Source organism: Salvelinus sp. IW2-2015, linkage group LG27, assembly GCF_002910315.2.
Source record: "Salvelinus sp. IW2-2015 linkage group LG27, ASM291031v2, whole genome shotgun sequence".
NCBI lineage: Eukaryota > Metazoa > Chordata > Actinopteri > Salmoniformes > Salmonidae > Salvelinus > Salvelinus sp. IW2-2015.
The window spans coordinates 5,588,214-5,615,429 of NC_036867.1; the positions used below are offsets into that span (position 1 = coordinate 5,588,214).

General features: G+C 47.2%; 1 protein-coding gene across 3 annotated transcripts in view; it reads left to right on the top strand.

Moving 5' to 3' along the window:
- scn5lab (sodium channel, voltage gated, type V-like, alpha b) overlaps nt 1-27,216 on the top strand; it is a 195,832-nt gene that overhangs the window by 107,708 nt on the left and 60,908 nt on the right. For all 3 annotated transcript variants that reach the window (XM_070435664.1, XM_070435662.1, XM_070435663.1), the window contains 2 exons: nt 3,622-3,795; nt 5,505-5,861. In XM_070435664.1, the coding sequence (XP_070291765.1) occupies nt 3,622-3,795; nt 5,505-5,861 (531 nt within the window). The remainder of the gene's footprint in view (nt 1-3,621; nt 3,796-5,504; nt 5,862-27,216) is intronic.

The following is a 27,216-nucleotide window of genomic DNA, read 5'->3' on the forward strand; positions in this document are numbered from 1 at the left end:
GTGGGAGAGTAACGGTGGGATGCGCGGTTGTTAGGGAGAGAGGACAGACAGGTTTTGGGGTGGTGAGGTGCATGAAGGTTTGGGGGGTGAGGGAGTCCTCAGACGGTTTGGGTGGGAGGGTACGACCAGTGTTGGTGAGGACAGGTAAGGGTGGGGGGTTAGGACGGTGGTATGGATGAGCAGACAGGTTTGAGGTGGGAGAAGTGCAGAACAGGTTTTGGGGTGGGAGAGTGACAGACCAGGGTTTGGGGTAGGAGAGTGACAGACAGGGTATTGGAGCGGGGAGGGTGCCAGAAGGTTTGGGGTAAGGAGAGTGAGAGACAGGGTTTGAAGGTGGGGAGATGTGGACAGACAGTGTTTGGGGTAGGAGAGTGGAAGACCAGGTTTGGGGTGGGAGGCGGTTGGGGGGAGAGTGAAGGGGTTGGGGGGTAACAGCAGGTTTGGGGTGGGAGAGGTGCGACCGGTTTTGGGGGTAGGAGAGTGGAACAGACCAGTTGTTTGGGGGTGGGCGGTGCCAGACAGGTTTGGGGTAGGAGAGTGACAGACAGGTTTGGGGTGGGAGAGTGCCAGACAGGTTTGGGGTGGGAGAGTGACAGACAGGTTTGGGGTGGGAGAGTGACAGACAGGTTTGGGGTGGGAGAGTGACAGACAGGTCGTCTGAGGCACCGGTTAGGTGAGTAATACGTGAGTATTCAGCAGATAAGCATTTTCAGACTCTCTACTAACTTGTATTTACACTGTTGGCGACACATATTTGTGTAATTTTGGTCTTTTAGCTAGGTTCATCTGTTGGAATACTTTTAACTTTTAATCCCATTTAGTCTGTAAACCAAGCTAATTTGTTTCGAAGCTGTGGGGTTTTCAATACGGTATAGGCCTACCCAGTAACAATATTGTTTTATTGGGTTTTCTACAGAAAACAGAACAGGTGCATCTGAAATAGCATCTATTCCCTATAGAGTGTAGCGTACTTTTGTTTACCAGAGCCTGGTCGAAAATAGAGCACTTCTGCTCTAGGGAATAGGGTGCCATTTCAGTGTTTCACTTAACCTATTCAGTCGTACCTCAGTCTCCTTAGCTGTGACAGCTCTTCGGCAGAAGAGGATAGACTACACACACACCCTGCACACTTTCTTATGATTATCACTGGAGATATGAATCGTGTTGCCACGATGCCGTGACATGCTCAGACCAACTCATATGGATTCCTCAATTACCATGTTTGCCTAGGGATCCTAAACGCTTACTCATTACTTCTGCTTTGGCCTGACAAAAATAATTACCCAGCATGCCTTTGGGTGTGTTTCCCAAATGGCACCCTACTCCCGAATAGTGCACTATCGGCCCTGGACAGTAGTGCACTATAGAGGGAACAGGGTGCCATTTGTGACATAGTCTTGCTGTGATAGTGTGTACCACACTGACTGACCCAGTGCTGATGCAGCCTTCCTCTTTTTAAGGTTTGCCTACATACTGTAAGTGTTAGTACAGTGTGCTGCTCATTATCCGAGTTAGAATTACAGAGATGCTAATTTCATTTGAAATGTAACACATTCATAAAAACTGACGCTGGCCATACTGACCCTACGGAAAATTTCACCCAGATTAATACATCGCATTTGCATTCCAATAAAGTACTTGTGATAATAAGTTGAATTTGCATTCCAATGCTGAATGGAAAATATATTTCCAATAAAATACATGACATAAACTTACAGACTGAAAATGTTGTGTTTGCTGAAGTACAGACATTATGAACATGTGTTTGAATTACATTGCAGCACAATAGATGCATTTTTCAACACATTTGTGGTGTGTATTTACAGTAGTGGAATGTCATTCTCCCAATGCTGTGCGATAGACCACTCAATTAAGTAAACCGGAATTATTAACTCACATTAACTTTTGCATCACTCTGGGCAACATCAACATCATCCTAAAGACATGAAATAATTGTCTGCTGCTCCAAATCTCCCTGCAAACCAGTACAGTACAGTGCAGTACACAAACCAAATCAATTCATGCAGTACATGTCCATGTCTTGTCCTTCTCTGGGGCTATGCCATGTCATGTTGGACTTTCTGACTCAATGTTGTCACATGATCTCTGCGATAGATGCTCTGCCCAATCATAATGAGCGGCCCGTCTCGTCCTCGGGTCCTGACAGCGTAATAACAGTATGATTGTGAAGTACCTCGTCATTGATAACGAGCTGTGTGCCGAGCCTAATGAGCCCCATGTAAATGAGAATGGAGACACACACGCCAAAGCAGCAGACAGGTCCATCACGCACACACACACACACACACACACAACACACACACACACACACACACACACACACGCACACACACGCACACACACGCACACAACACCACACACACACACACACACACACACACACACACACACACACACACACACACACACACACACACACACACACACACACACACACCACACACACACACACACACACACACACATCACAACACACACACACACACACACACACACACACACACACACACACACACACACACACACACACTGACATTGGGCCACTCCAGGCAGCTGAAAGTGCCAGTCAATATCCCTGCGGTAATCATGCTGTCCCACTCACTCAGCTACTCACTGTGCATGTGTGTGCGTGTGTGTGCGCGTGTGTGTGTGCGCATTGCCTACGAGTCTAAACAGACTCTAGATCAGATCCTTTCAAGAGTCCCCGGTCGCATGGGGCCAAAACAACCGGTGACCTGGTGTCACCGCAAAGGCTACCCAGACGCGCCCTCTGACGCTTTCGCCTTCTCCCCCTCCCTCTCGCCTCCCGCCTGTGTGTCACGTACTCCGTGTCACATCGAGGAGCGCGTCTCCCAGGAACAACTAGCAGAGAGGCACTTCTGGAGCTGCAAGATGAAAACACCAGATTACAGAAGCACGCATGCACGCACGCACACTTGCACGTACACACACACACACACACACATCTAAACTGCAGACCTGTCAGCTGCTTCAGCTTTGACCACACAAACACAGAGCAAGAGACCATCTCCACAGAAGTCCAGCGAATGTAGAAATAGATACAGAGGAGGATGCTCCCATAACAGCATCTGAAAACCGATTCAAAAGCATTACATTAACTTTGGAGTTTGATGTCGTAGTTCCAGACACTCCAATGAAGAAAACACAGAGACAGGGATTGAATCAAAAGTGCATTGTTGACAACGTAGTGCACTGGCAATTTCCCTGAGTTCGCTGAAATCACATTCACGGTAAACGCTCAAGCGTAAATTACTAGGACAGTTTGCTTGTCAGCAATGCACATTTGATTAATTCCCAGTCCACGTAGAGCTACTATGTTAGTAGGGTAGGAATTGGTCCTTCAAGTTACTTGTAAGTGGAAACATTGTACAGCCCTGCCTTCCAGATAATTCCAGAAGGTCCCACGTGGATAACATCAGTAGATTGGGAGGCAATGCGAAACACAGCAGTGTTCTATTGCAATGCTTCATGAGCAAGGGTAGCCGGGCCTGATTCTGACTCTAACCTGCTCTGAAGTGTCCTACCCCCAGGCTGAGCACTCCCTCTCTCTGTGTGTCTGTGTGTGTCTGCGTTTCCTAGGTATTCTCCGGGATCTTCACCGCTGAGATGGTGTTAAAGATTATCGCTCTGGACCCCTACTACTATTTCCAGCAAGGTTGGAACATATTTGACAGCATCATCGTGTGCCTCAGCCTCATGGAGCTGGGCCTGTCCGATGTGGAGGGACTGTCCGTTCTCCGATCCTTCAGACTGGTATTTAAGCATTAAGCATGTCGCCCCTCCGGCCTATCTGTCTCTCTGTGTGCTGTCTGTGTGTTAGTAGATGATGGTTGTCTGGATATAAGTGTTGCTGGCTGCAATGTTTGACAGTGTGACTGGTTAGCTCGCTCTCCCGATGCTAATGTACGAATACTGTAAATCCCCCTAACTGTGAAATTGGCAAGTCCTTCTCAACAGTTACTAAGAGGATATTCTCATTGATGAACATTTAAGGAGAGGCAGCTCGATGAGATTTCAATTTACATTATATGTGCATAAACTTTTCAATTTACATGACACTATTGCTCTGCACCTCAACATTTACAGTAAATACCAGTATCACAGTTGCCACTAGCCAGTAAGCTTGCAAACTATTCAACAATGCGAGCAACTTTTCCTCTAAAACATGTTAGCTACACTCTTAAATAATGCAACCACATCGTACTGCACTCTTAAATCATGTTATACATTTAACCTTTATTTAACTAGGCAAGTCAGTTAAGAACAAATTCTTATTTGTTGGCCTACCCCGGCCAAACCCGGACGACGCTGGGCCAATTGTGCGCCGCCCTGTGGGACTCTCAATCACGCAACAATAATGCAACAATTCACAATCATGTGCTGACAGTTAAAGGGTTTATTTTCTTGTTTGTACACACAATAACACAGCTATCTATGCTAGCTAGTAACGTTAGCATATCAAACATGAACGTTTACCACAGGAGGTTGGTGGCACCTTAATTGGGGAGGATGGGCTCGTGGTAAAGGCTGGAGTGGAGTTAATGGAATGATATCAAATACATCAAACACATGGTTTCCATTTGCTCCATTCTGGCCATTATTATGAGCCGTCCTCCCCTCAGCAGCCCGCACTGACATTTACACCTTTCATATGAATATAAAAATACAGTTTCAGCATATTAAAGGTTATGTTAGAACAAACCAGGCATTTTATCAATATCATAGAAGTTATTATATGAGGTAAACACAAAATTTAGACTGAAAACGTTGATAATTTCCCTGGTGAGTTGATCAGCTTCTTGCTGCATTCTTCTTGCCTGGAAGGTGGCTCACCATTGTTGAACTTCCCTTTCTTAAAGCTACGGAAATCATTTCAGAGTGTAACAGGCTGTAACTGCAATTTCAGGTGACAACTCAATAAAACAAGTCTAAAATATAATGAAAATATAGAGATTTAAGCTGTTTCAAAAACGCTGCTCTGCTGTTAGTATTTTTGCTGTATGAATGTTGGGCTCAACATACTGCCAGGCTTAGAAGGAGGTATCGTTCGAGACGTGAGAAATACGCAAGTTTACATTACAGTTACAGTCTCTCGAAAATCGACACCTCTCGAGAATCTCTTGAAATTCTCCTTAATTCTCGTCAATGAGAATAGACCCTAAACCAGCCTGATTTAGTTAACCCCTTCTTAGTACATAATTCCATTGACACAATTATTTCAATTGTAGCCAGTAGCCACTTCTTTATTTATTCACTTTTAAATGTTTAAAGTTAAAGATGAGTATAGGATAAAGTCAAATAAATAACAACATGGAAGAATACATTTATCATGCATTTCTAAATCTTTTGATTCAACTTCTAGATAACATACATTTTTAAAACACACACATATTGACCATGTCTCAGATAACGAACAAACAGCGGATCTCACTATCCCATCTCCCCTCTCCCCCCTCCCACAGCTAAGGGTGTTCAAGCTGGCCAAGTCATGGCCCACCCTCAACACGCTCATCAAGATCATCGGCAATTCGGTGGGCGCTCTGGGAAACCTGACCCTGGTCCTAGCCATCATAGTCTTCATCTTTGCTGTGGTGGGCATGCAGCTGTTCGGCAAGAATTACCAGGACTGCGTGTGTAAGATCTCCAAGGACTGTACACTGCCACGCTGGCACATGAAGGACTTCTTCCACTCGTTCCTCATCGTGTTCCGGGTGCTGTGTGGCGAGTGGATCGAGACCATGTGGGACTGTATGGAGGTGGCAGGGCAGCCTCTCTGCCTCCTAGTCTTCATGCAGGTCATGGTGATCGGGAACCTGGTGGTAAGTCATTCTTTCACTCTCAGTCTCTTGAGTAGTGTGGGCAGTAAGGTCCATGTTTTGGTTGACTTTTGAATGCACCACAAAAGTGCGTGCGGCCTCTATATTTTGTGTGATTTTAGTGCTTAGAGGCTACTCAAATTTTAAATCAACGTGTGTCAACCTGTCCTAAAATTGTGAAAATCGGGATTACATTTATTAAGCTGAACATTTCCCTCTGCTATTTGACCCTTTAAAATGTTGCCCCCCTTATGTCAATTTAGCTCAGTTTTGAGCAGGACACAAGCGTGGTTCATTCATGTCTCTGTCACGAGCCCACTGTGGTGCTGGGGGTTGGCTGGGAGAAGGGGTGGGGGTGAGTGCCTCCTCTAGCTCTCTGCCCTTCCACTTTATCCCCTTCCTGCCAATGGCTTCTATATCTGCCATGGTTGGAGCTTTTGGAAGGGTGGGCAGGGGTGTATGGGGGTTTGTGTGGGTGGGAAGAGATGGGGGGGCGAGCTAATCTCCATGAATTGTTTTGGTAGCAGAATGACAACATGACCCTGACAGTGGCTCTTGCTGAACGCCCCACCGCCCACCACTTGGTCCAGAGCTGCAGGTGGTCAGGGGAAGGGAGTACGTTAAAACAATCCCCCTTCCCCATAAAGCTCAGACGCATCCCCTATGGGGCACGATTCAGCTTCACGAAGATGCCTGCCTGTTAGTGGCTAGCCATGTTAGCCTTGACAAAAAGAACACACAGGGAAGAATTGTTGAAATGTCACACAGTACTGTTTTGTGACCATTAGAATTGAATCAGGTTTTACGGTCCTGCTCCCTATAGACTTTATAGATGTAACAGGTCCCCCTGGGCATGTATAGTAATTAAAAGACACCCCTAACATCCCATATCATTCTATAATGAAGCTGTTTATTGATTGGTCAAGACTGGTAATGCTGAACTGTGGGTCATGTCAGATGGTCGGCTGTTGAAACTGACAGTAATAATGAAGGAAACAGGGTCCTGGGCCCCAGCTGGTCTAGATACCATTTGTCAAAGAAGCCTATGCAGTGTTTTTGAGCTGTGTTGCATGGTTGCATGTCGTGACGCTTCAGTAGTTTAGCTAGGTTATGGGGATATCTGCACACTTCCAAGACTTCCTTGACTGTATTTTTGCTCTCTCTCACACACAAGCACACACTTTGTCCTGGCAGACGTAATGCCATGTCCTTAAGGCTGTCATGGGTGAGGGGTTTTCCACACTAACTGACACGTAGACAGGTGTTGTAGTTTACACTGGCGTTACTGCATAAGCCTCCTACTGTGTGTGTTACAGTAGGATTGTTGAAATACAAAATGTCTCATGATTCCTGTGCGGGAGGTGAACTTACATTCTTGCCACTGCCGGTGTCCTACCACAACCCACTGAGTAAACAAATTAGAGACTAAATGGGTAGACAAACTCTACTATATGGAGTGGTACACAGCCTTGCCAGTAACACTTTCTACCCACAGTATCCTCTCTGCCCTCAGTGCTCCACTACATGCTGCAGTACTGTTCTAATCCGCGGGGCAGGCAAGCGATGAAGTCGCAATTACCCAGCCTGCCCCCGCTAATATTATCTTTCTCTGCGGGGTCGCCCCAGTCCCTGAATCAAGTCAGTCAAGTCAGTGCCTGTCATTTGCTTACACACTTGTGTTAGAGGCCTCCCTCTCTTCTCCCTCCTCCATCCCTCCCCCCTCCTTCCCACTCCACCTCCTCCTCTCTTCTCCCTCCTCCATCCCTCCTCGCCCCTCTTCCAAACTCCACATCTCTCTCTCTCCCTCCTCCATCCTCCTCCCCCTTCCTTCCCACTCCCATCCTCCCATCCTCCTCTCTTCCCTCCTCAATCCCTCCTCCCCTCTTCCTCGGTCCTCCTCTCTTCTCCCTCCTCCATCCCTCCCCCTCCTTCCCTCTCCTTCCTTCTCTCCTGGCCTCCACTCTCCTCCATCCCTCCTCCTCCTTCCTTTCCTCTCTCTTCTCCGTCCTCCATCCCTCCTCCCCTCGCTTCCCACTCCACCTCTCTTCCTCTTTTCTTCTCCCTCCTCCTTCCCCTCCCCCTCCCATTCCCACTCACCTCCTTCTATCTCTTCGTTTTTTTGTTCTACTCCCGTCCTACCCTCACTCTTCTCCCTCCTCATCCCTCCTCCCTCCTTCTCCTCTACTCTCTCCTCCCCTCCTTCCTCTCCTCCTCCTTCTTCTTCTCCTCCTTTTACTCTCCCTCCTCATCCTCCTCCGCCTCTTCCACTCCTTCTCCTCCTCCATCCTCTCCCTCTCCTTCCCGTCTCCTCCTCTCTTCTCCCTCCTCCATCCCTCTCCCCTCCTTCCACTCACCTCTTCTCTCTTCTCTCCGTCCTCCTCCCTCCTTCCTCTCTCCTCTCTTCTCCCTCCTTCATCTCCTCCCCTCTTCCCACTCCACCTCCTCTCTCCTTCTCTTTTGCTCCCCTCTGCGTCCCCTGTCTTATTTATTTTGGCTGAGCAGTCAAAGGAAGTCGTTGAGACTGAGCTCTGCCTGGGCTGCGAGACGTCGTGTTGTGTAAAATAACATGGCTGCCGATGTCTCGTCGGGATATTTACAAGGCTGACAAAATGTCTGATGTGGGACGGCGTGTTAACGGATCCAGATGCATGACTAAGCATTATTATGATTGCATAGCATCATGGGATAAATAGAGGAGATACATTTGATACTTAATTAACTGATAATGCCCTCAAAGCCTGTGTCTGGAGAATATTTTGACACGGGTGTTGTTAGCATCTCTGGCCAGCAAACCGTGCCAATATATCCTCCAAACACCAGCTTTGAGGTCATTATCACTTTTATACAACGGGTTACCAACATATTTAAATAATGATTAACATATTTTCCTTAAAAAAGTTATTTTGATGAATTTATTCATACTAATTTATCTATCCAAGAGATATAGTCCCAACGCAAATCTAGGGTTGCTACCAAGCTGTCTGGATCATTCATGCTATCAGTTAGGTTGCCAGAGACGCGACCCAGTCGTGATGGCTTTTTGTTCTAAATCTATGGACTCAACCCAGTCGTTTGTTCTAAATGTTTTGTTGCCATGCTGCCTGGCAATATTCTTATCCCTTGCTTGCTATTTAGCCAACTACGGCTTACAGTCAGGTCAAACAGTGTAGCCAAAATAACAGCAAAGTAGCTGCATTTTCATTTGTTTAAGCTGTTTTCTAGTTATGTTTATTTGGATACATCCATAACAATGAGCTAATGATGCACAATTTCAACTGGCATAGAAAATGTGCGCTCTTGTCTGGACACTGTTCAGCTGTAACGCTCTGGGCGTAGTGGGTGCGAAGTCAGGCGCAGGAAGCAGAGAGTACAGGGTAGTGCTATTTATTGCACACAAGCGAACATAAGCCACCCCACGAAACACAGGGCGCACACCAAACAAATGCCCCAAACAGGGGGACTCAAACAGTCCGGAGGAAAACCCACGCACGAAACACGTCAACATAGAACGTGCTCAGAGCAACACAAAACAATCCGGCACAAAGAGCAGGCGGGCCTACTGGCTAATATAGCCCTACTAATCAGCCTACACACAAAACAGGTGAAACCAATAAACAGAAAGGGGAAAAAGGGATCAGTGGCAGCTAGTAGGCCGGTGACGACGACAGCTGAGCACCACCCGAACAGGAAGGGGAGCCACCTTCGGTAGGAGTCCTGACATCAGCAGAGGTACACAGCTAACACAATCACTTAAAACTGTAGCTGGAAAGATTGCAAACTACCTGCATTTCATTTCATTTGACCTGTTTTTCTATTGACGTGTATTTGTATATAGCCATAAAAATGATGATGATTCATGATTTTGACTGTCTAAGAAAATATGTCTGTCTAGTTGCAAAGGTCGAAGAGACAGACAGCAAGGTTTATACAAATCTCGCCTGTTGAAAACCAAATGCTAGTCTAAAAGAAATGTGAGATAACGTCTAGATGCTTTTAACTGTGGAGGTCAAGTTTATAAATTGCCTGGTTGGGCTGATGAGACAGTGGATTGTGAAGTGAGATGGAACCGGAAATAGGCATTTCAACGTCATAGCCTAACATAGGTAACTTTGGAATAGACACAGGCTGGAACGCATTTTTAACCAATCAACATCCAGGATAAGACCCACCTATTGTATAATATTCCTATGAGCTTGCCTTAGAGTTGTTTGTGTTTGTAAACATGGGGTACCATCTCTGTCAGTGTTTTAATTTAAACTGAAGAAATGTTTTCATATCACAGTGTTGTTATGTGAAACTAGCACAATTAATTAATATTCTATGAAAGCATAAAGGGGCAGGTATTCAGATGTAGGATCTTAATTTGATCGCCTTGTTGCAGGAGAACTTGTAGTGTATTTCAAGTAAAAAAAATTCAAACTTGATTTTCCCTTATGAAAAATGTATCAACCCCTACAAAAATTTCCATAATTATAATCCATATAAGAATTCAAATTTCCTGTTGCTGCAGGATTATTTTCCTACTGTAGCACACTGGCTCAAATTAAGATCCTACAGTATAGTGGCCATTTTTGTCTTGACATCAAAGTTGACGTCACTCGTGATGACATCTGGTTCTAAGAACTTAAAACATTGAACTTATTTCCCCATTGGGATAAACACATTTAGTGATTATAAACAATATTATGATTTCTTAGTATGTTATTAACAACGTCAGAAGACATGAGTCATCCTAAGGTTAATTAGAAAATGAGCACTCTTCTAGGTATCCAGATCTGGCCTCGAGAGAGCTTTTCGCTCTGCTCCCTGTTGTCTCAAGTGTTATGAACCTAACACTCCCCTCTCCTGCATGGTACTCTGTGTACTCGAGTGGACCAATAAGAGCCATCCAATAGCTCCCCTGTCTGAGCTTGTCCCTCCACACACAGGGGAGAGAGAGAAAGAGAACGAAAGAGAGAGAGTGAAGGAGAGAAGGGGGGCTATGAATCCTAGCCATCCATGGCGATAGCATTCTCTAATCTGTTCTGTGAATCCTTTGAATGCAGTGTTTGTAAGTGCAGCACAAACACAGGTCATTACGCCACCGCCTGCCACTCTCATTCCCGGCAACAGCCTTCAGAAGCAGGCTGCCTGGAGAGTCTAGAGAGTCTCTACTCTGTCCAGGAAGCTTACCAGCGTAACCCTACTCCCCTGATCTCTACTGTAGGTGGGCCAGGGACAGTAAGTTCAGGTATACTGTGTGGTGGATAGTTATCTCCTTTAATCATCCCTTTTCATCTCAGTGGCCGTGTTACCCTGCCAGCCTTGTACCTCTTGTCCCTTCCGTGTCTGACATGAGATAGGCCGTCAGTCAACAGAGAGAGTGTGTGTGTGTGTGTGTGTGTGTGTGTGTGTGTGTGTGTGTGTGTGTGTTGTGGTGTGTGTGTGTGGTGTGTGTGTGTGTGTGTGTGTGTGGTGTGTGTGTGTGTGGTGTGTGTGTGTGTGTGTGTGTGTGTGTGTGTGTGGTGTGTGTGTGTGTGTCAGACCATGGACAAGACCTGCATGGGTCTGGGTCAGATTGCTCTCAATCTTTCAGCCTGGCTGGGTCATGGCATCATTGACAGGGGCAGGTTGGTTTTCTCTTAGCATCACAGAAATAAGACATTCATCATTACGCAACCGTTTCATTCTATATGGATTCCGTACATGGAATGTAAAGATAATCCTTGTCGTCAACAAGACCTCATCTTGATATAATCCACTGAGTAGACAAAACATTAAGGACTCTTCCATGACATAGACTGACCAGGTGCATCCAGGTGAAAGATATGGTCCGTTATTGATATCACTTGTTAAATCCACTTCAATCAGTGTAGATTAAGGGGAGGAGACAGGTTAAAGAAGGATTTTTAAGCCTTGAAACAGTTTAGACATGGATTGTGTATGTGTGGCATTCCGAGGGTGAATGGGAAAGACAAAAGATTTAAGTGCCTTTGAATGGGGTATGGTAGTAAGTGCCAGGCAAACCGGTTTGAGTGTCAAGAACTGCAACGCTTCTGGGTTTTTCACGCTCAACAGTTTCCCGTGTGTATCAAGAATGGTCCACCACCCAAAGAACATCCAGCCAACAGCAGGCCAGTGGTCGAAAATGGGTAATTGATGAGGACAAAGGAGGCTGACATGAATTGTGCAGAGCAACAGATGGGCAACAGTTAGCCACCTGCAGTCCAGGACAACATTTGTGTCCAAAGACCCATAAAAGAATGCACAACTCTTTGTACCTTGACACAAATGGGGTATGGCAGCCGACCACCTTCCACTTTTTTCAGCAAAAAAATAAGAAACTGTGGTTGCGGTGAGCTAAGGAACGAAAACACTGGACACTAAATCATTTGAAAAACATTGCCTGGTCTGATGAATCGTGGTTCCTGCTGTTTCACGCTGATGGGACAGTACTAAGATGGCACCGAAGAACATGGCTGATGTTTTACAGTCTCCTGATCAATTGTACAATTTTGTTATTTCTTTGGCATTTTCGTAACTTATTTTTTAACTTATTGTGTACATAATGTTGCTGCTACCTTCTCTTATTACCGAAAATCACTTCTGGACATCAGAAAAGCTATTACTCACCACGGACTGGAAGAAACTTTTTCCTTTAACGAGTCCGATGAGAAGGATATCCTGCGTTCACTGGAACAGGCCCAGATCCACGCCTTTTGCGTGAAGAAAAGACGCCGGAAAAGGGACGCAGATCGGGGATCCTTCTGAGAAGCCGGAGGCGAGCGAGTAAACTCCCAATGCCTTCCATTCTCCTTGCTAAGGTGCAATCGTTAGAAAATAAAATTGATGCCCTACTACTAAGATTATTCTACCAACGGGACATTAAAAACTGTGACATCCTATGTTTCACCGAGACGTGGCTGAACAAAGAAACGGACAATATAGAGCTGGAGGGATTTTCCATGCACCGGCAGAACAGAGACGCTACCTCTGGTAAGACGAGGGGTGGGGGTGTGTGTCTTTTTGTCAATAACAGCTGGTGTGCAATGTCTAATATTAAAGAAGTCTCGAGGTATTGCTCGCCTGAGGTAGAGTACCTTATGATAAGCTGTCGACCACACTATCTACCAAGAGAGTTCTCATCTGTATTATTCGTAGCCGTCTATTTACCACCACAAAGCGAAGCTGGCACTAAGACCGCTCTCAACCAACTCTATAAGGCCATAAGCAAAGAAGAAAATGCTCACCCAGAAGCAGCACTCTTAGTGGCCGGGGACTTTAATGCAGGCAAACTTAAATCAGTTTTACCAAATTTTTACCTGAATGTCATGTATGCAACCAGGGGAGAAAAATCCTAGACCACCTTTACTCCACACACAGAGATGCATACTAAGCTCTCCCCCACCATCCAGATGACGCGGATGCTACACTACAGGACTGTTTTGCTAGCACAGACTGGAATATATTCCGGGATTCATCCAATGGCATTGAGGAATACAACACCTCAGTCATTGGCTTCATCAATAAGTGCATTATTGATGACGTCGTCCCCACAGTGACTGTACATACATATCCCAACCAGAAGCCATGGATTACAGGCAACATCCGCACTGAGCTAAAGGCTAGAGCTGCCGTTTTCAAGGAGTGGGAGACTAATCCGGACGCTTATAAGAAATCCCACTATGCCCTCAGACGAACCCTCAAACAAGCAAAGCGTCAATACAGGATTAAGATTGAATCCTACTACACCGGCTCTAACTCTCGTTGGATGTGGCAGGGCTTGAAAACTACGGACTACAAAGGGAAACCCAGACGCAAGCTGCCCAGTGACGCGAGCCTAGCAGACGAGCTAAATGCCTTTCATGCTCGCTTCGAGGCAAGCAACACTGAAGCATGCACGAAAGCACCAGCTGTTCTGGATGACTGTGTGATAACACTCTCGGTAGCCGATGTGAACAAAACCTTTAAACAGGTCAACATTCACAAAGCCGCTGGGCCAGATGGATAACCAGGACGTGTACTTAAAGCACGCGCGGACCAACTGTCAAGTGTCTTCACTGAAATGTTCAACCTCTCCCTGACTGAATCTGTAATACCTACATGTTTCAAGCAGACCACCATAGTCCCTGTGCCCAAGGGAGCGAAGGTAACCATCCTAAATCATTACCGCCCCGTGGCACTCACGTCGGTAGCCATGAAACGCTTTGAAAGGCTGGTCATGGCTCATATCAACAGCATCCTCCCAGACACCCTAGACCCACTCCAATTCGCGTACTGCCCCAACAGATCCACAGATGACGCAATCTCAATCGCACTCCACACCGCCCTTTCTCACCTGGACAAAAGGAACACCTATGTGAGAATGCTGTTCATCGACTACAGCTCAGCGTTCAACACCATAGTGCCCACGAAGCTCAACACTAAGCTATGGACTCTGGGACTCAACACCTCCCTCTGCAACTGGATCCTGGACTTCCTGACGGGCCGCCCCCAGGTGGTAAGAATAGGCAACAATACATTTGCCACGCTGATCCTTAACACTGGGGCCCCTCAGGGGTGTGTACTTAGTCCCCTCCTGTATTCTCTGTTCACCCACAACTGTGTGGCCAAACACGACTCCAACACCATCACTAAGTTTGCTGACGACACAACAGTGATAGGCCTGATCACAGAAAATGATGAGAAGGCCTATAGGGAGGAGGTCAGAAACTGGCAGTGTGGTGCAAGGACAACAACCTCTCCCTCAATGTGAGCAAGACAAAGGAGCTGATCGTGGACTACAGGAAAAGACAGGCCGAACAGGCCCCCATTAACMTCGACGGGGCTGTAGTGGAGCGGGTTGAGAGTTTCAAGTTCCTTGGTGTCCACATCACCAATGAACTATCATGGTCCAAACATACCAAGACAGTCGTGAAGAGGGCACGACAAAACCTTTTCCCCCTCAGGAGACTGAAAAGATTTGGCATGGGCCCCCAGATCCTCAAAAGGTTCTACAGCTGCACCATTGAGAGCATCCTGACTGGTTGCATCACCGCCTGGTTTGGCAACTGCTCGGCATCTGACCGTAAGGCGCTACAGAGGGTAGTGCGTACTGCCCAGTGCATCACTGGGGCCAAGCTTCCTGCCATCCAGGACCTATATAATAGGCGGTGTCAGAGGAAAGCCCATAAAATTGACAGAGACTCCAGTCACCCACGTTATAGACTATTTTCTCTGCTACCGCACGGTAAGCGGTACCGGAGCTCTACGTCTAGGACTTAAAGGCTCCTCAACAGCTTCTACCCTCAAGCCATTAGACTGCTGAACAATTCATAAAAATAGCCACCGGACAATTTACATTGACCACGCCCCTTCCTAGTACGCTGCTGCTACTCGCTGTTTGTTTGTTACCTATACATAGTCACTTCGCCCCCACCTACATGTACAGATTACCTCAACTAGCCTGTACCCCTGCACGCTGACTCGGTACCGGTGCCCCCTGTATATAGCCTCGTTATTCTTATTGTGTTACTTTTTATTATAACTTTATATTTTAGCCTACTTGGTAAATATTTTCTTCTACTTGAACTGCACTGTTGGGGAAGGGCTTGTAAGTAAGCATTTCACGGTAAGTTTGATTTGATTAGGGTGTGGAGAAAACCACGAGTACATGCATCCATCATGCCGCATGTCAACATTAAAGGCTGGTGGTGTGATGGTGTGGGGTATGTTTTCATGGCACACATTGGGCCCCTTGATAAAAGTGGAGCAGCATTTGAATGCCACAGGATATCTGAACATCATTGCCAATCAAGTGCATCCTTTCATAGCAACAGTGTATCGATTTGCAAATTGGTTTTGCACAAGACTAGGATTGTCTAGGTTCCACGAACATGACAGTGAATTCAGTTTACTGCAGTGGCCTGCCCAGTCCCCAGATCTCAATCTAATTGAGCATCTGTGGGATGATATGGAACGAGTTATTCGGAGTAGAGATACTGTTGCAGGCATCAAATTTCAAAGGGTTTAAGGGTACGTTTAGGCATTAACTCCACATGTTTAAGGTCAGGGTTAAATGTAGGCATTAACTCCAAATTGTTCCAGTAAAGGTTAAGGTTTGGGATAGGCTTAAAACAAGAATCTCAAAAACAACTTTCTATTGCCGGATTTAAACTTGCGACCTTTGGAATCAGAGGCAGATGCTTACATCCATCCTCTTCCACAATGCCCTAGCAAAACCAAAACCTACTTGAAGGTAACAACGCTCACTGTTGCCCCTAGTGGACGAATTCCACGTCATCTCCCAACGCCGAATACTGACTTGTGTCCCGGGTGACCTGGCTGCTACTTTATGTATGTGTTCGTGACTCCAGTGTCTCTTTTTAAAGCTCCATGTCAGGTGGTGCCCTTCCATTGGACCATGGCCCTGTGTAACTTAACTATGCCAGGTGTTAATACCCAGACACAACTGGCAGCAGTTAGCACCTTGTCACGTTCCTGACCTATTTATGTTAGTTTGTTATGTGTGTTAGTTGGTCAGGACGTGAGGTTGGGTGGGCACTCTATGTTTTCTGTTTCTGTGTTGGTTTTGGGTTGCCTGGTATGGCTCTTAATTAGAGGCAGGTGTTTGGCGTTCCTCTAATTAAGAGTCATATTTAGGTAGGCGTTGTCACAGTGTTCGTTGTGGGTGATTGTCTTCCGTGTCTGTGTAATTGTTTGCACCATACGGGACTGTTGTACGGTTTGTTCGGTTTGTGTAGTCTAAATGTCCTATTCGTGAGTTCTTCTTGTTTTATGTGAGTTCGTCGTATAGGTTTGTCTACACCGTTTGTTATTTTTGTTAGTTTATTCAAGTTCGTGTTTTTCGTTAATAAAATGTCATTTCACTACGCTGCGCCTTGGTTCCCTCAATACTCCTCCTCTTCAGATGAAGAGGAGGAGGACTGCCGTTACACACCTCACTAACTGTGTATCAACCAGGAGCCCACCATGGTACAGCACTCTCGTTCCAGATTCCTCTTCTGGTACTCCTTTACAAGCTTCCGATGGCAATAGTTTCAGAGGATTTGTTGTTGTTGTTGTTATGTTTCGATCCAAGTACAATACAATAGAGTAGAAACAGCCCTCACCAAATAATTCCCCAATTTAAATTAGAATGTAACTCCTGTGAGAATGTACTGCCAGTGTAGTCTCACTACAGTCTAATCAAATAACACAGTGGTTTAATGCATACTACCAAATAAAGCTTTGAAATTCATTTAGCGAAAGGTGTTTGAATAACTTTGATCCTGAATCATGTGTCTCAAATCACCCCTTAGGGCGGCTAGCCACAGGCTAAGACTGGTTCTAACTGTAACCGTATGAGTCATAGGAGAACTAGCCATGTTTTTAGGAGGTTTTTGGGTAGAAAGGGTTGTGTTAATCAGTGAGAATGTGGGCCACACTGTCCTGAGGCTTATGCCTTCCACCATTCATGTGATTTATCCACACAAAAATGCTCTCATTTTGCATGGATGGGCAATGTAACCACGCAGGGTGTGAAGGTTAGTGTGTGCGCGGGTGTACGTGCGTGCGCTTGGGTGTGCGTGCGTGCGTGTGCATTTGGTTGCAGTTTCATATTCAGTTGCCACAACAGTCTTTGCTTGGATACAGACGACAGTGTTTCGGACTATTTTTTGGACTCGGGAGCAGATTCAAATGTCAAGTCAAATGTCAAACGTCAAATGTTATCAAACACAATATTGAGATTTCGTTTGGCAAGATATCCTAAAATGTCTGTGGTCAAAGGTATTGGTTGGTCGTACTTGGATGACTCATGGCTATTGGCTAGACAGTGTCTGGACGTAGAGGACTGGAAGTATGAGTTGATGAAATACCAATCAACAGTGCATGAAAGTCAACCCTTTTGGTATTTTGCCCTTGACATTTTGCTGTTTCTCCTCTCTGTCAAGATGTCACTAGCCATCGAGAGAGTGGGAGGCATGAAAACAATATTTGCTCCAATTCTGTTGGTTGTAAGGCGTTATATCATATACATAAGAGAACACAGAGGCTTTTACTAAGTTGACAAAGGGTGTGTGTGTGTGTGTGCGTGTGCATGTGCGTGCGTGCGTGCGTGCGGCTGTGCGCTGGGCCTGTAGAGACAATGGTCTATTTATAGTGAGTAGTCAACTCATGTTGCTCCCCACCTAGAGCCAGGGTAGGTATGCAGCTATTTAGCTATGCAGAACAGATGACACTATGACCCCAGAGCTACCTGCTCAGTGAGCTCATACTAATCTGACCTCATCCAAGATGGCCGCCCAGGCCCACTACTGACTTCAGAGTTGCCTGACCACTGATACACTGTCAGATATTTGTTATTCCCATAATGGTAAAGGTTGAGAGTAGAGTAATATGATGCTAGACCTGTGGTTATAGGAGCATATTCTACATTGAGCGCTTGTTTCACTATACATTGATGTACTTGGTGAAGGTAAACAGACCGTGTTGAGAATGAGAGTGGGACAGGGAAAGGAGGAGGGGGAGGACTGGCGAAGGGTATGGGATATAATTAAAGCACTAATTAAATGTCCCTGTCTGCGTCTAAGCAGCGTTAGGATGTAAATCTCCTGGTGGCCTGGACCCAGGTGGTGGCTGTGGTGGCTGGGACTGTGGTGAATGTTGGGACTGGGTGGTCTAGACCCAGGTGGTGGATGTGGTGGCTGGGACTGTGGTGATGGCTGGGACTGGGTGGTCTAGACCCAGGTGGTGGATGCTGTGGAGTGGGCTGTGGTGGATGGCCTTGGGACTGGGTGGTCTAGCACCCAGGCTGGTGGCTGTGGTTCGCTGGGCTGTGGTGATGAGCTGGGAACTGGGGTCTAGACCCAGGTGGTGGATGTGGTCGGCCTGGTACTACGGTGGTGAAAAAGGCTGGGGACTCGGGTGGCTAGACCCAGGTGGTGGACTGTGGTGGCTGGACTGTGGTGATAGCTGGACTGGTGTGGTCTGAGGCCAGGGTGGAACTGACTGGGCTGGCGGGTGATGGTGGGAACTGGGGCTAGGACCCAGTGGTGGATGAGTGGTGGCTGGGACTGCTGGTGATCACAGTGCCGCTCAGCCCGAAGATTATCCGGGTGGTGCTACCAGACCAGTGGTGGGGTTTCTGGACTAGCATGGGTGGCCTGGGACTGTGGTGATGGTTGGGACTGGGTGAGAACCTAGACCCAGGTGGTGGATGTGGGTGGCCCCTCGGGCGCCTCTCGACCACGCCTCAGTGGTGATATGGCCTGTGGTACTGGACTGCGTCCTGGAATGTCCCCAGGCCCTAACAAAGAGATAGAGAGACTGGATGACTGGGGTGCGCATATTTCCACAGGGGTTGGAGACTTGTCCCAAAGAGAACGCCTGGAGGCAAGACACGACACTCAAGGTCAAATCACGAACGGGCCACAGTCCAAACAAGCCACATCATTCCGGAGGGACTAGTGGTGAAGAAATCGGCAATAGAGGCAGGGATAGTGATCCACCACACCGACAGGGTACTAGGGTGGATTGGTTGCTACAAATCGATTGGGTTCCTAGACCATTCCCCCAGTCCAGCCAATCACCCCAGGCGTGGGTAGGATATGGGTGGGGCCTTCATGGGACATGTCACACACATTCACCACCGGTTCCAAACCAAAGTTTTCCAGGTTCCAAGCCAGTGCAACCTTCTAGGCTCACAAAGTCCTAGCCACCTCACAGAATTTCACAAAAGGTACTGCCTCCATCCAAAAGTGCAGACCTGGGTGCAATGGCTGGGACTGGGACACCAAACTTGGGGCCAGTCGACACACCACCCAACACTCTGCACAAACCCCCCAGTTCTCCAAACCCGACCCACGGGTGTCTAGGACCAGGTGGGTGGATATGGTGGCTGGGATTGTGGTGATGCTGGACTGTGATGGAATGCGATATGACCCAGGTGGTTGGATATGGTGGCTGGGCACTGTGGTGATGGTTGGGACTGGGTGGTCTAGACCCAGGAGGTGGATGTGGTGGCTGGCGACTGGGATGGCTTGGGGAGAGCCTTGGTTTAGGTTTGGTCACCAGACATGCTGGGTCTTATACTATACGGTATTATAACCTTTCACTGGGTGCTGCAGACTGGACACTAAATGAACATGGATCAAGTCACTTTTCACTACTATTTAGTCTAAGAATGCAAGTGGAATGTATCGGTGGGGAGAGGACGTGAGGAGGCGATGGAGGGGGAATGCGTGAGGGGGAGGTGGTGGGGGAGGACGTGAGGAGGCGATGGTGGGGGAGGACGTGAGGAGGCGATGAGGGGAATGCGTGAGGAGGAGATGGTGGGGGAGGATGTGAGGAGGAAGAGGGTGGGGAGGATGTGAGGAGGCAATGGTGGGGGAGGACGTGAGATGAGAATGGTGAGTAGGACGTGAGGAGGCGATGGTGGGGAGCGACGTGAGGAGCGCGATGGAGGGGAATGCGTGAGGAGGAGATTGGTGGGGGGATGTGAAGGAGGAGATGGTGGGGTAGGATGTGAAGGAGGAATGGTGGGGGAGGACGTGAGGAGGAGATGGTGAGGTAGGACGTGAGGAGGCGATAGGTGGGGGAGGACGTGAGGAGGCGATGGAGAGGGAAATTGCCGTGAGGGAGAGATGGTGGGGAGGGATGTGAGGAAGGATGGTGGGGGAGGATGTGAGGAGGAGATGGTGGGCCGGGGACGTGAGGAGGAATGGTGGAGGAGGACGTGAGGAGGAATGGTGGAGGGGAGGACGGTGAGGAATGAGATGTGAGGTACGCGCGTGCGGTGAGGAGGAGATGGTGGGAGAGGACTGAGGAGGCAATGGTGGGGGAGGACGTGAGGAGGAGCTGGTGGGGAGGACGTGAGGAGGCGGAGGACGTGGTCGGTGGGAGGACGTGAGGAGGAGATGGTGGGGAGGACGTGAGGAGGAGATGGTGGGGGAGGACGTGAGAGATGTAGAGTGGCGTTAGGTAGGACGTGAGGAGAGATGGTGGGGGAGGACGTGAGGAGGAGATGGTGGGGTAGGACGTGAGGAGGCGATGGTGGGGGAGGACGTGAGGAGGCGATGGTGGGGGAGGACGTGAGGAGGCGATGTTGGGGGAGGACGTGAGGTTGTGCATGTGTGTAACTTCTTAAGGTTGAGAAGCTTGTTGTCAAGAGAGAGCTAGAATTTTAGACATAATACGTGTCAAATCCCCAGAATTGTATTTGGTTTAATTAATTCCAAACAACTCAAAAATGTTGAATCTTGAAAAACAAAACAGCGCTGTTTAATGAAAGCTTAAAATAAAGCTTTAAGGCGAAGATGTCTTGCTTATAATTCTGAGGTCTATTAATGTCCCTCTCTGTCTTTAGGAGCCATGTTATTCACACTACACATTTCTACCAATCAGAGGCGTATGAATCAAGCTAAATGGCATCGTTAACTATCATGGGCGCTTAATGTTTTCTAAGTGCATCATTTCATTATAAAAAGCCTCAAGTGGACTGGAAGAGTTGTCTTTATGGTTCACTGGGCACCTTTATTGACTGCTGTGTGTTTTGTGGCAGGCTTGGGCAATAGACTCTCCTCCACTATGTTTATTGTTACCTACTAAAACATAATTTACTCTCCTCTCTTCTCCAAACAAAGACACTGACACAAATATACAATCATAACAGTACTGAGCCAAACTGAGCTGTGCTGGGCTGACCTGGTAACGAATATGTTAAGAAAATATCCGAGCCAGCATAGCATGGTTCGGGTTGGTAGTTGTAATGTGAAAATGCTATTGGAGAAGTATAACCCCTCTCTCCATTCTAATATGGCCACTACCTACACTATACACTATACACATTAGATTGTGTTATCCTTTATCCAAGCCCTAGCAGGATTATGCAAAACAATCGAGGCAGACAAGTTTAAACCCAGAACATAGAACATGCACAGAAAGTAGGCTGCATCCCTCACCACATGACATGAGACTGACTCAAAGGCTCCTATTTTGTCACGTGTAGCCAGGGCCGTCCCCTAAAGCGACATGTGAAATGTCAGTCCTGTGACTAAACAGGTGAAATGTCAGTCCTGTGTTTAAACAGGTAAAATGTCAATCATGTGTCTAAACAGGTGAAATGTCAGTCCTGTGTCTAAACAGGTGAATGTAGCCTGTCGTCTAACAAGGTAATATGTCAAGTCCTGTGGACTAAACTGGTGAAATGTCATCCTGTGACTAAACAGGTGAAATGTCAGTCTGTGATAACAGGTGAAATGTCAGTCCTGTGACTAAACAGGTGAAATGTCAGTCCTGTGACTAAACAGGTAAATGGTCAGTCCTGTGACTAAACAGTTCAACCCAGAGTCATCTGTAGGTAAGCAGCGGCTTGTAACATATTGGGAAGGTTTCACGAGGGATTGCGCCAACCATTCCCGCTCACCCTACACGCCCAACACACCACACACACACACTGCACATGCTGTACACACACACACACACAAACACTCACAGCACACATGCCTGTGTGTGTGACCGTCAAGGCCTTCTGTGCCCTGTGTCTCGGAGCAGACACGGATGCCCTAGGCACCCTGAGTCACACTGCTCCAGAGTCGGTGTGGACTGTAGCCACAAGTGTGTGTAATGCAATAAGCATTGCATGAATGATATAGCAAGAACGTGACCACATTATCCAGAGGGATGCGTCCCCAAAAAAGGATGGGATATGGTTAGTGCTGTGACACACACATTATTCACTGTCATGTGGCAGAATGATAATGATATGACAATGTTCATGTTTTCTGTTATAAAAAGTTTTTCTGTTATGACTTTGTTTGAGCTCATTGAGCTCACTGATTATTCTAAATTAAATTATGGGGAGTTGTTTCAGTCTTTGAGAGAGAGAGAGACAAACTTATTTTGTACATAATGTTTCTGCCACCGTGTCATTATGACCGAAAAGAGCTTCTTGATATCAGGGCAGCAATTACTCACCCCATACTGGAGGAATTCTTCTTCTTCAACGAGTCGGATGGGAAGGATTTACTCCAGACACCCGACTAGGCCCTCATCCTCGTCATTCGCAGGAGGAAAAGACAGAGGTATCATGGACGACGGTCCGGGTGCCTTGTAATAATCCGTCGCCGAGAGGGTAATCTACCTTTACCATGGGTCCTATTATCCAACTTACAATCAATCGATAATAAAATAGACGAACTAYGAGCACGTATATCCTACCAACGGGAATGAAAAACTGTAATATCTTGTGTTTCACCGAGTTGTGGCTGAACGACGACATGATTAACATACAGCTGGCGGGTTTTAAGCTTTTTCGGCAGGATAGAACATCGGCCTCTGGTAAGACAAGGGGCGGCGGCCTATGCATATTTGTAAACAACAGCTGGTGCACGAAATCTAAGGAAGTCTCAAGGTTTTGCTTGCCTAAGGTAGAGTATCTCATGATAAGCTGTAGACCACACTATTTAACAAGAAAGTTTACATCTATATTTTTCGTAGCTGTCTATATACCACCGCAGACCGATGCTGGCACTAAGACCGCACTCAATGAGCTGTATATGGCCAGGAGSAAACAGGAAAGTGCTCATCCGGAGACGGCGCTCCTAGTGGTTGGGGACTTTAATGCAGGGTAACTCAAATCAGTTTTACCTCCTTTCTATCAGCATGTTAAATGTGCAACCAGAGGGAAAAAATCTCTAGACCACCTTGACTCCACACACAGAGACGTGTACAAAGCTCTCCCTCCCCCTCCATTTGGCAAATCTGACCATAATTCTTTCCTCCTGATTCCTGCTTATAAGCAAACACTAAATCAGGAAGCACCAGTGACTCGGTCAATAAGAAAGTGGTCAGATGAAGCAGATGCTAAGCTACGGGACTGTTTTGCTAGAACAGACTGGAATATGTTCCGGGATTCTTCTGATGGTATTGAGGAGTACACCACATCTGTCACTGGCTTCATCAATAAGTGCATCAACGACGTCGTCCCCACAGTGACCGTATGTACATACCCCAACCAGAAGCCATGGATTACAGCAACATCCACACTGAGCTAAAGGCTAGAGCTGCCGCATTCAAGGAGCGGGACTCTAACCCGGAAGCCTATAAGAAATCCCACTATGCCCTCCAAACCATCAAACAAGCAAAGCGTCAATACAGGACTAAGATTGAATCGTACTACACCGGCTCTGACTCTCGTCGGAAGCACAGCCACGAGCTGCCCAGTGACACAAACCTATCAGACGAGCTAAATTACTTCTATGCTCGCATCGAGGCAAGTAACACTGAAACATGCATGAAAGCACCAGTTGTTCCGGACGACTGTGTGATCACGCTCTCCGTAGCCGATGTGAGTAAGACAATTAAAACAAGTCAACATTCACAAGGCTGCAGGGCCAGACGGATTACCAGGACGTGTACTCCGAGCATGCGCTGACCAACTGGAAAGTGTCTTCACTGACATTTTCAACCTGTCCCTGACTGAGTCTGTAATACCAACATGTTTCAAGCAGACCACCATAGTCCCTGTGCCCAAGAACACTAAGGTCACCTGCCTAAATGACTACCGACCCGTAGCACTCATGTCTGTAGCCATGAAGTGCTTTGAAAGGCTGGTTATGGCTCACATCAACACCATTATCCCAGAAACTGTAGGCCCACTCTAATTTTCATACCGCCCCAACAGATCCGGAGATGATGCAATCTCTATTTCACTCAACACTGCCCTTTCCGACCTGGACAAAAGGAACACCTATGTGAGAATGCTATTCATTGACTACAGCTCAGAGTTCAACACCATAGTGCCCTCAAAGCTCATCACTAAGCTAAGAACTCTGGCACTAAACACCACCCTCTGCAACTGGATCCTGGAATTCCTGACAGGCCGCCCCCAGGTGGTAAGGGTAAAACACATCCGCCATGCTGATCCTCAACACGGGGGCCCCTCAGGGGTGCGTGCTCAGTCCCCTCCTGTACTCCCTGTTCACTTATGACTGCATGGCCAGGCATGACTCCAACACCATCAAGTTTGCCGATCRCAGACAACAATGAGACAGCCTATAGGGAGGAGGTCAGAGACCTAGTCATGTGGTGCCAGGACAACAACCTCTCCCTCAACGTGATCAAGACAAAGGAGATGATTGTGGACTACAGGAAAAGGAGGACTGAGCACGCCCCCATTCTCATCGACGGGGCTGTAGTGGAACAGGTTGAGAGCTTCAAGTTCCTTGGTGTCCACATCACCAACAAACTATCATGGTCCAAACACACTAAGACAGTCGTGAAGAGGGCACGACAAAGCCGATTCCCCCTCAGGAGACTTAAAATATTTGGCATCGGTCCTCAGATCCTCAAAAGGTTATACAGCTGCACCATCGAGAGCATCCTGACTGGTTGCATCACCGCCTGGCTGTGGCAACTGCTTGGCCTCTGACCGGAAGGCACTACAGAGGGTGGTACATACAGCCCAGTACATCGCTGGGACCAAGCTTCCTGCCATCCAGCACCTCTGTATCAGGCGGTGTCAGAGGAAGGCCCTAAAAATTGTCCAATACTGTAGCCACCCTAGTCATAGACTGTTCTCTCTGCTACCGCATGGCAAGCGGTACCGGAGCACCAAGTCGAGGTCCAACGGGCTTTTTAACAGCTTCTACCCCCAAGCCATAAGACTCCTGAACAGCTAATCATAGTGCTACCCAGACCCCTATTTTACGCTGCTGCTACTCTCTGTGTATAATCTATGCATAGTCACTTTAACTCTACCTACATGTACATATAACCTCAACTAACCGGTGCCCCCGCATATTGACTCTATACCGGTACCCCCTGTATATAGACTCGTTTGTTATTTTACTGTTGCTGTTTAATTATTTGTTACTTTTATTTTATATTTTATATTTTGATTTGGAAGAGGGTTAGTGAGCTTTAGCTTGGTAGCTTGTTACTCAACGGATGGCCAATTCTGAGAAACATTGATACAACAGAAAGATACAAGTCATAAGTCTTTATAGTCTGACAACCTTAATTATTCTGCCTTGGTATATATCAGGGTTATTTAAGGTCTTCCTAACATATCTTTCTAACATGATCCAGTCAAAGTGTTTTGTGGTGGGTAAGCATGACTGCACACTGTGATGAGCGATTTAGTTCAGGTTATATTTATGCTGCCCTGGGTCTCAGAGAGGAAAGCAGACATGCCCTGGTTCTCAGAGAGGGAAGCAGACAGGCCCTGGGTCTCAGAGAGAGAAGCAGACAGGCCCTAGGTTTCAGAGAAGGAAGCAGACAGGCCCTGGGTCTCAGAGAAGGAAGCAGGGAGGCCCTGGGTCTCAGAGAGGGAAGCAGACAGGCCCTGGGTCTCAGAGAAGGAAGCAGGGAGGCNTCTCAGAGAAGGAAGCAGGGAGGCCCTGGGTCTCAGAGAGGGAAGCAGACAGGCCCTGGGTCTCAGAGAAGGAAGCAGGGAGGCCCTGGGTCTCATAGAGGGAAGCAGACAGGCCCTGGGTCTCAGAGAGGGAAGAATGGAGGTCCTGGGTCTCAGAGAGGGTAGCAGGCAGGTCCTGGGTCTCAGAGAGGGAATAATGGAGGTCCTGGGTCTCAGAGAGGGTAGCAGGCAGGGCCTGGGTCTCAGAAAGGGTAGCAGGCAGGCAGGCATGGGCTACACTCTTAGAAAGATATGGTCTCCCCATAGGAGAACCCTTTGAAAAATCATTTTTGGTTCGAAGAAGAATTATTTTAGTTCCTGAGAAACCCCTTTGGGACCCATTCCACAGAGTTCTACCTGGAACCAGAAACGGTTCTACCCAAAAAGGGTTCTCCTTTTGGGACAGCCAAAGAACCCTCTTAGGTTCTAGATAGCACTTTTTTCTAATAGTGTTGACTGCTGCCTCCTTAGGGAGCTATGGGGCTACACTGCTGCCTTGTCGTTCAGGCCTCAGCACCTCCAAGGCCCCGAAGGCTACCCCAACATATCTATTTTCTCTGTATTCTTGCCTAGTCCTGAGCTAACCTCTTCTGATGCATGGTCCTTGCTTGGTTCATTCTGTTTCTTTGCCCCAATACAGCAAGTAAGTGGTTTGGTTTGAGCCCCAGTTTGTTGTTATACAGAATGTTTCAGGGTCTATATATACATGGGTCTATGTATACATCTACCTGTAATCTGGAGCAGATTAGCTAATTCAAACTTTTTTTGCGTCGGGCAGGGGCGGACTTGCCATCTGGCATTTCTGGCAAATGCCAGATGGGCTGGTCCATTTTTAGCCCAAAAACTATTTAGTTTTTTGCAAAATTGTCATTATTTGGCTAATAATGGGGGCCTCAAGGGAAAAAATGGGCTGGTGTGTTAGAAATGCCAGGGACGATTACTGGTCCTAGTCCACCCCTGGCATCAGGGACCCATTTTGTGAAA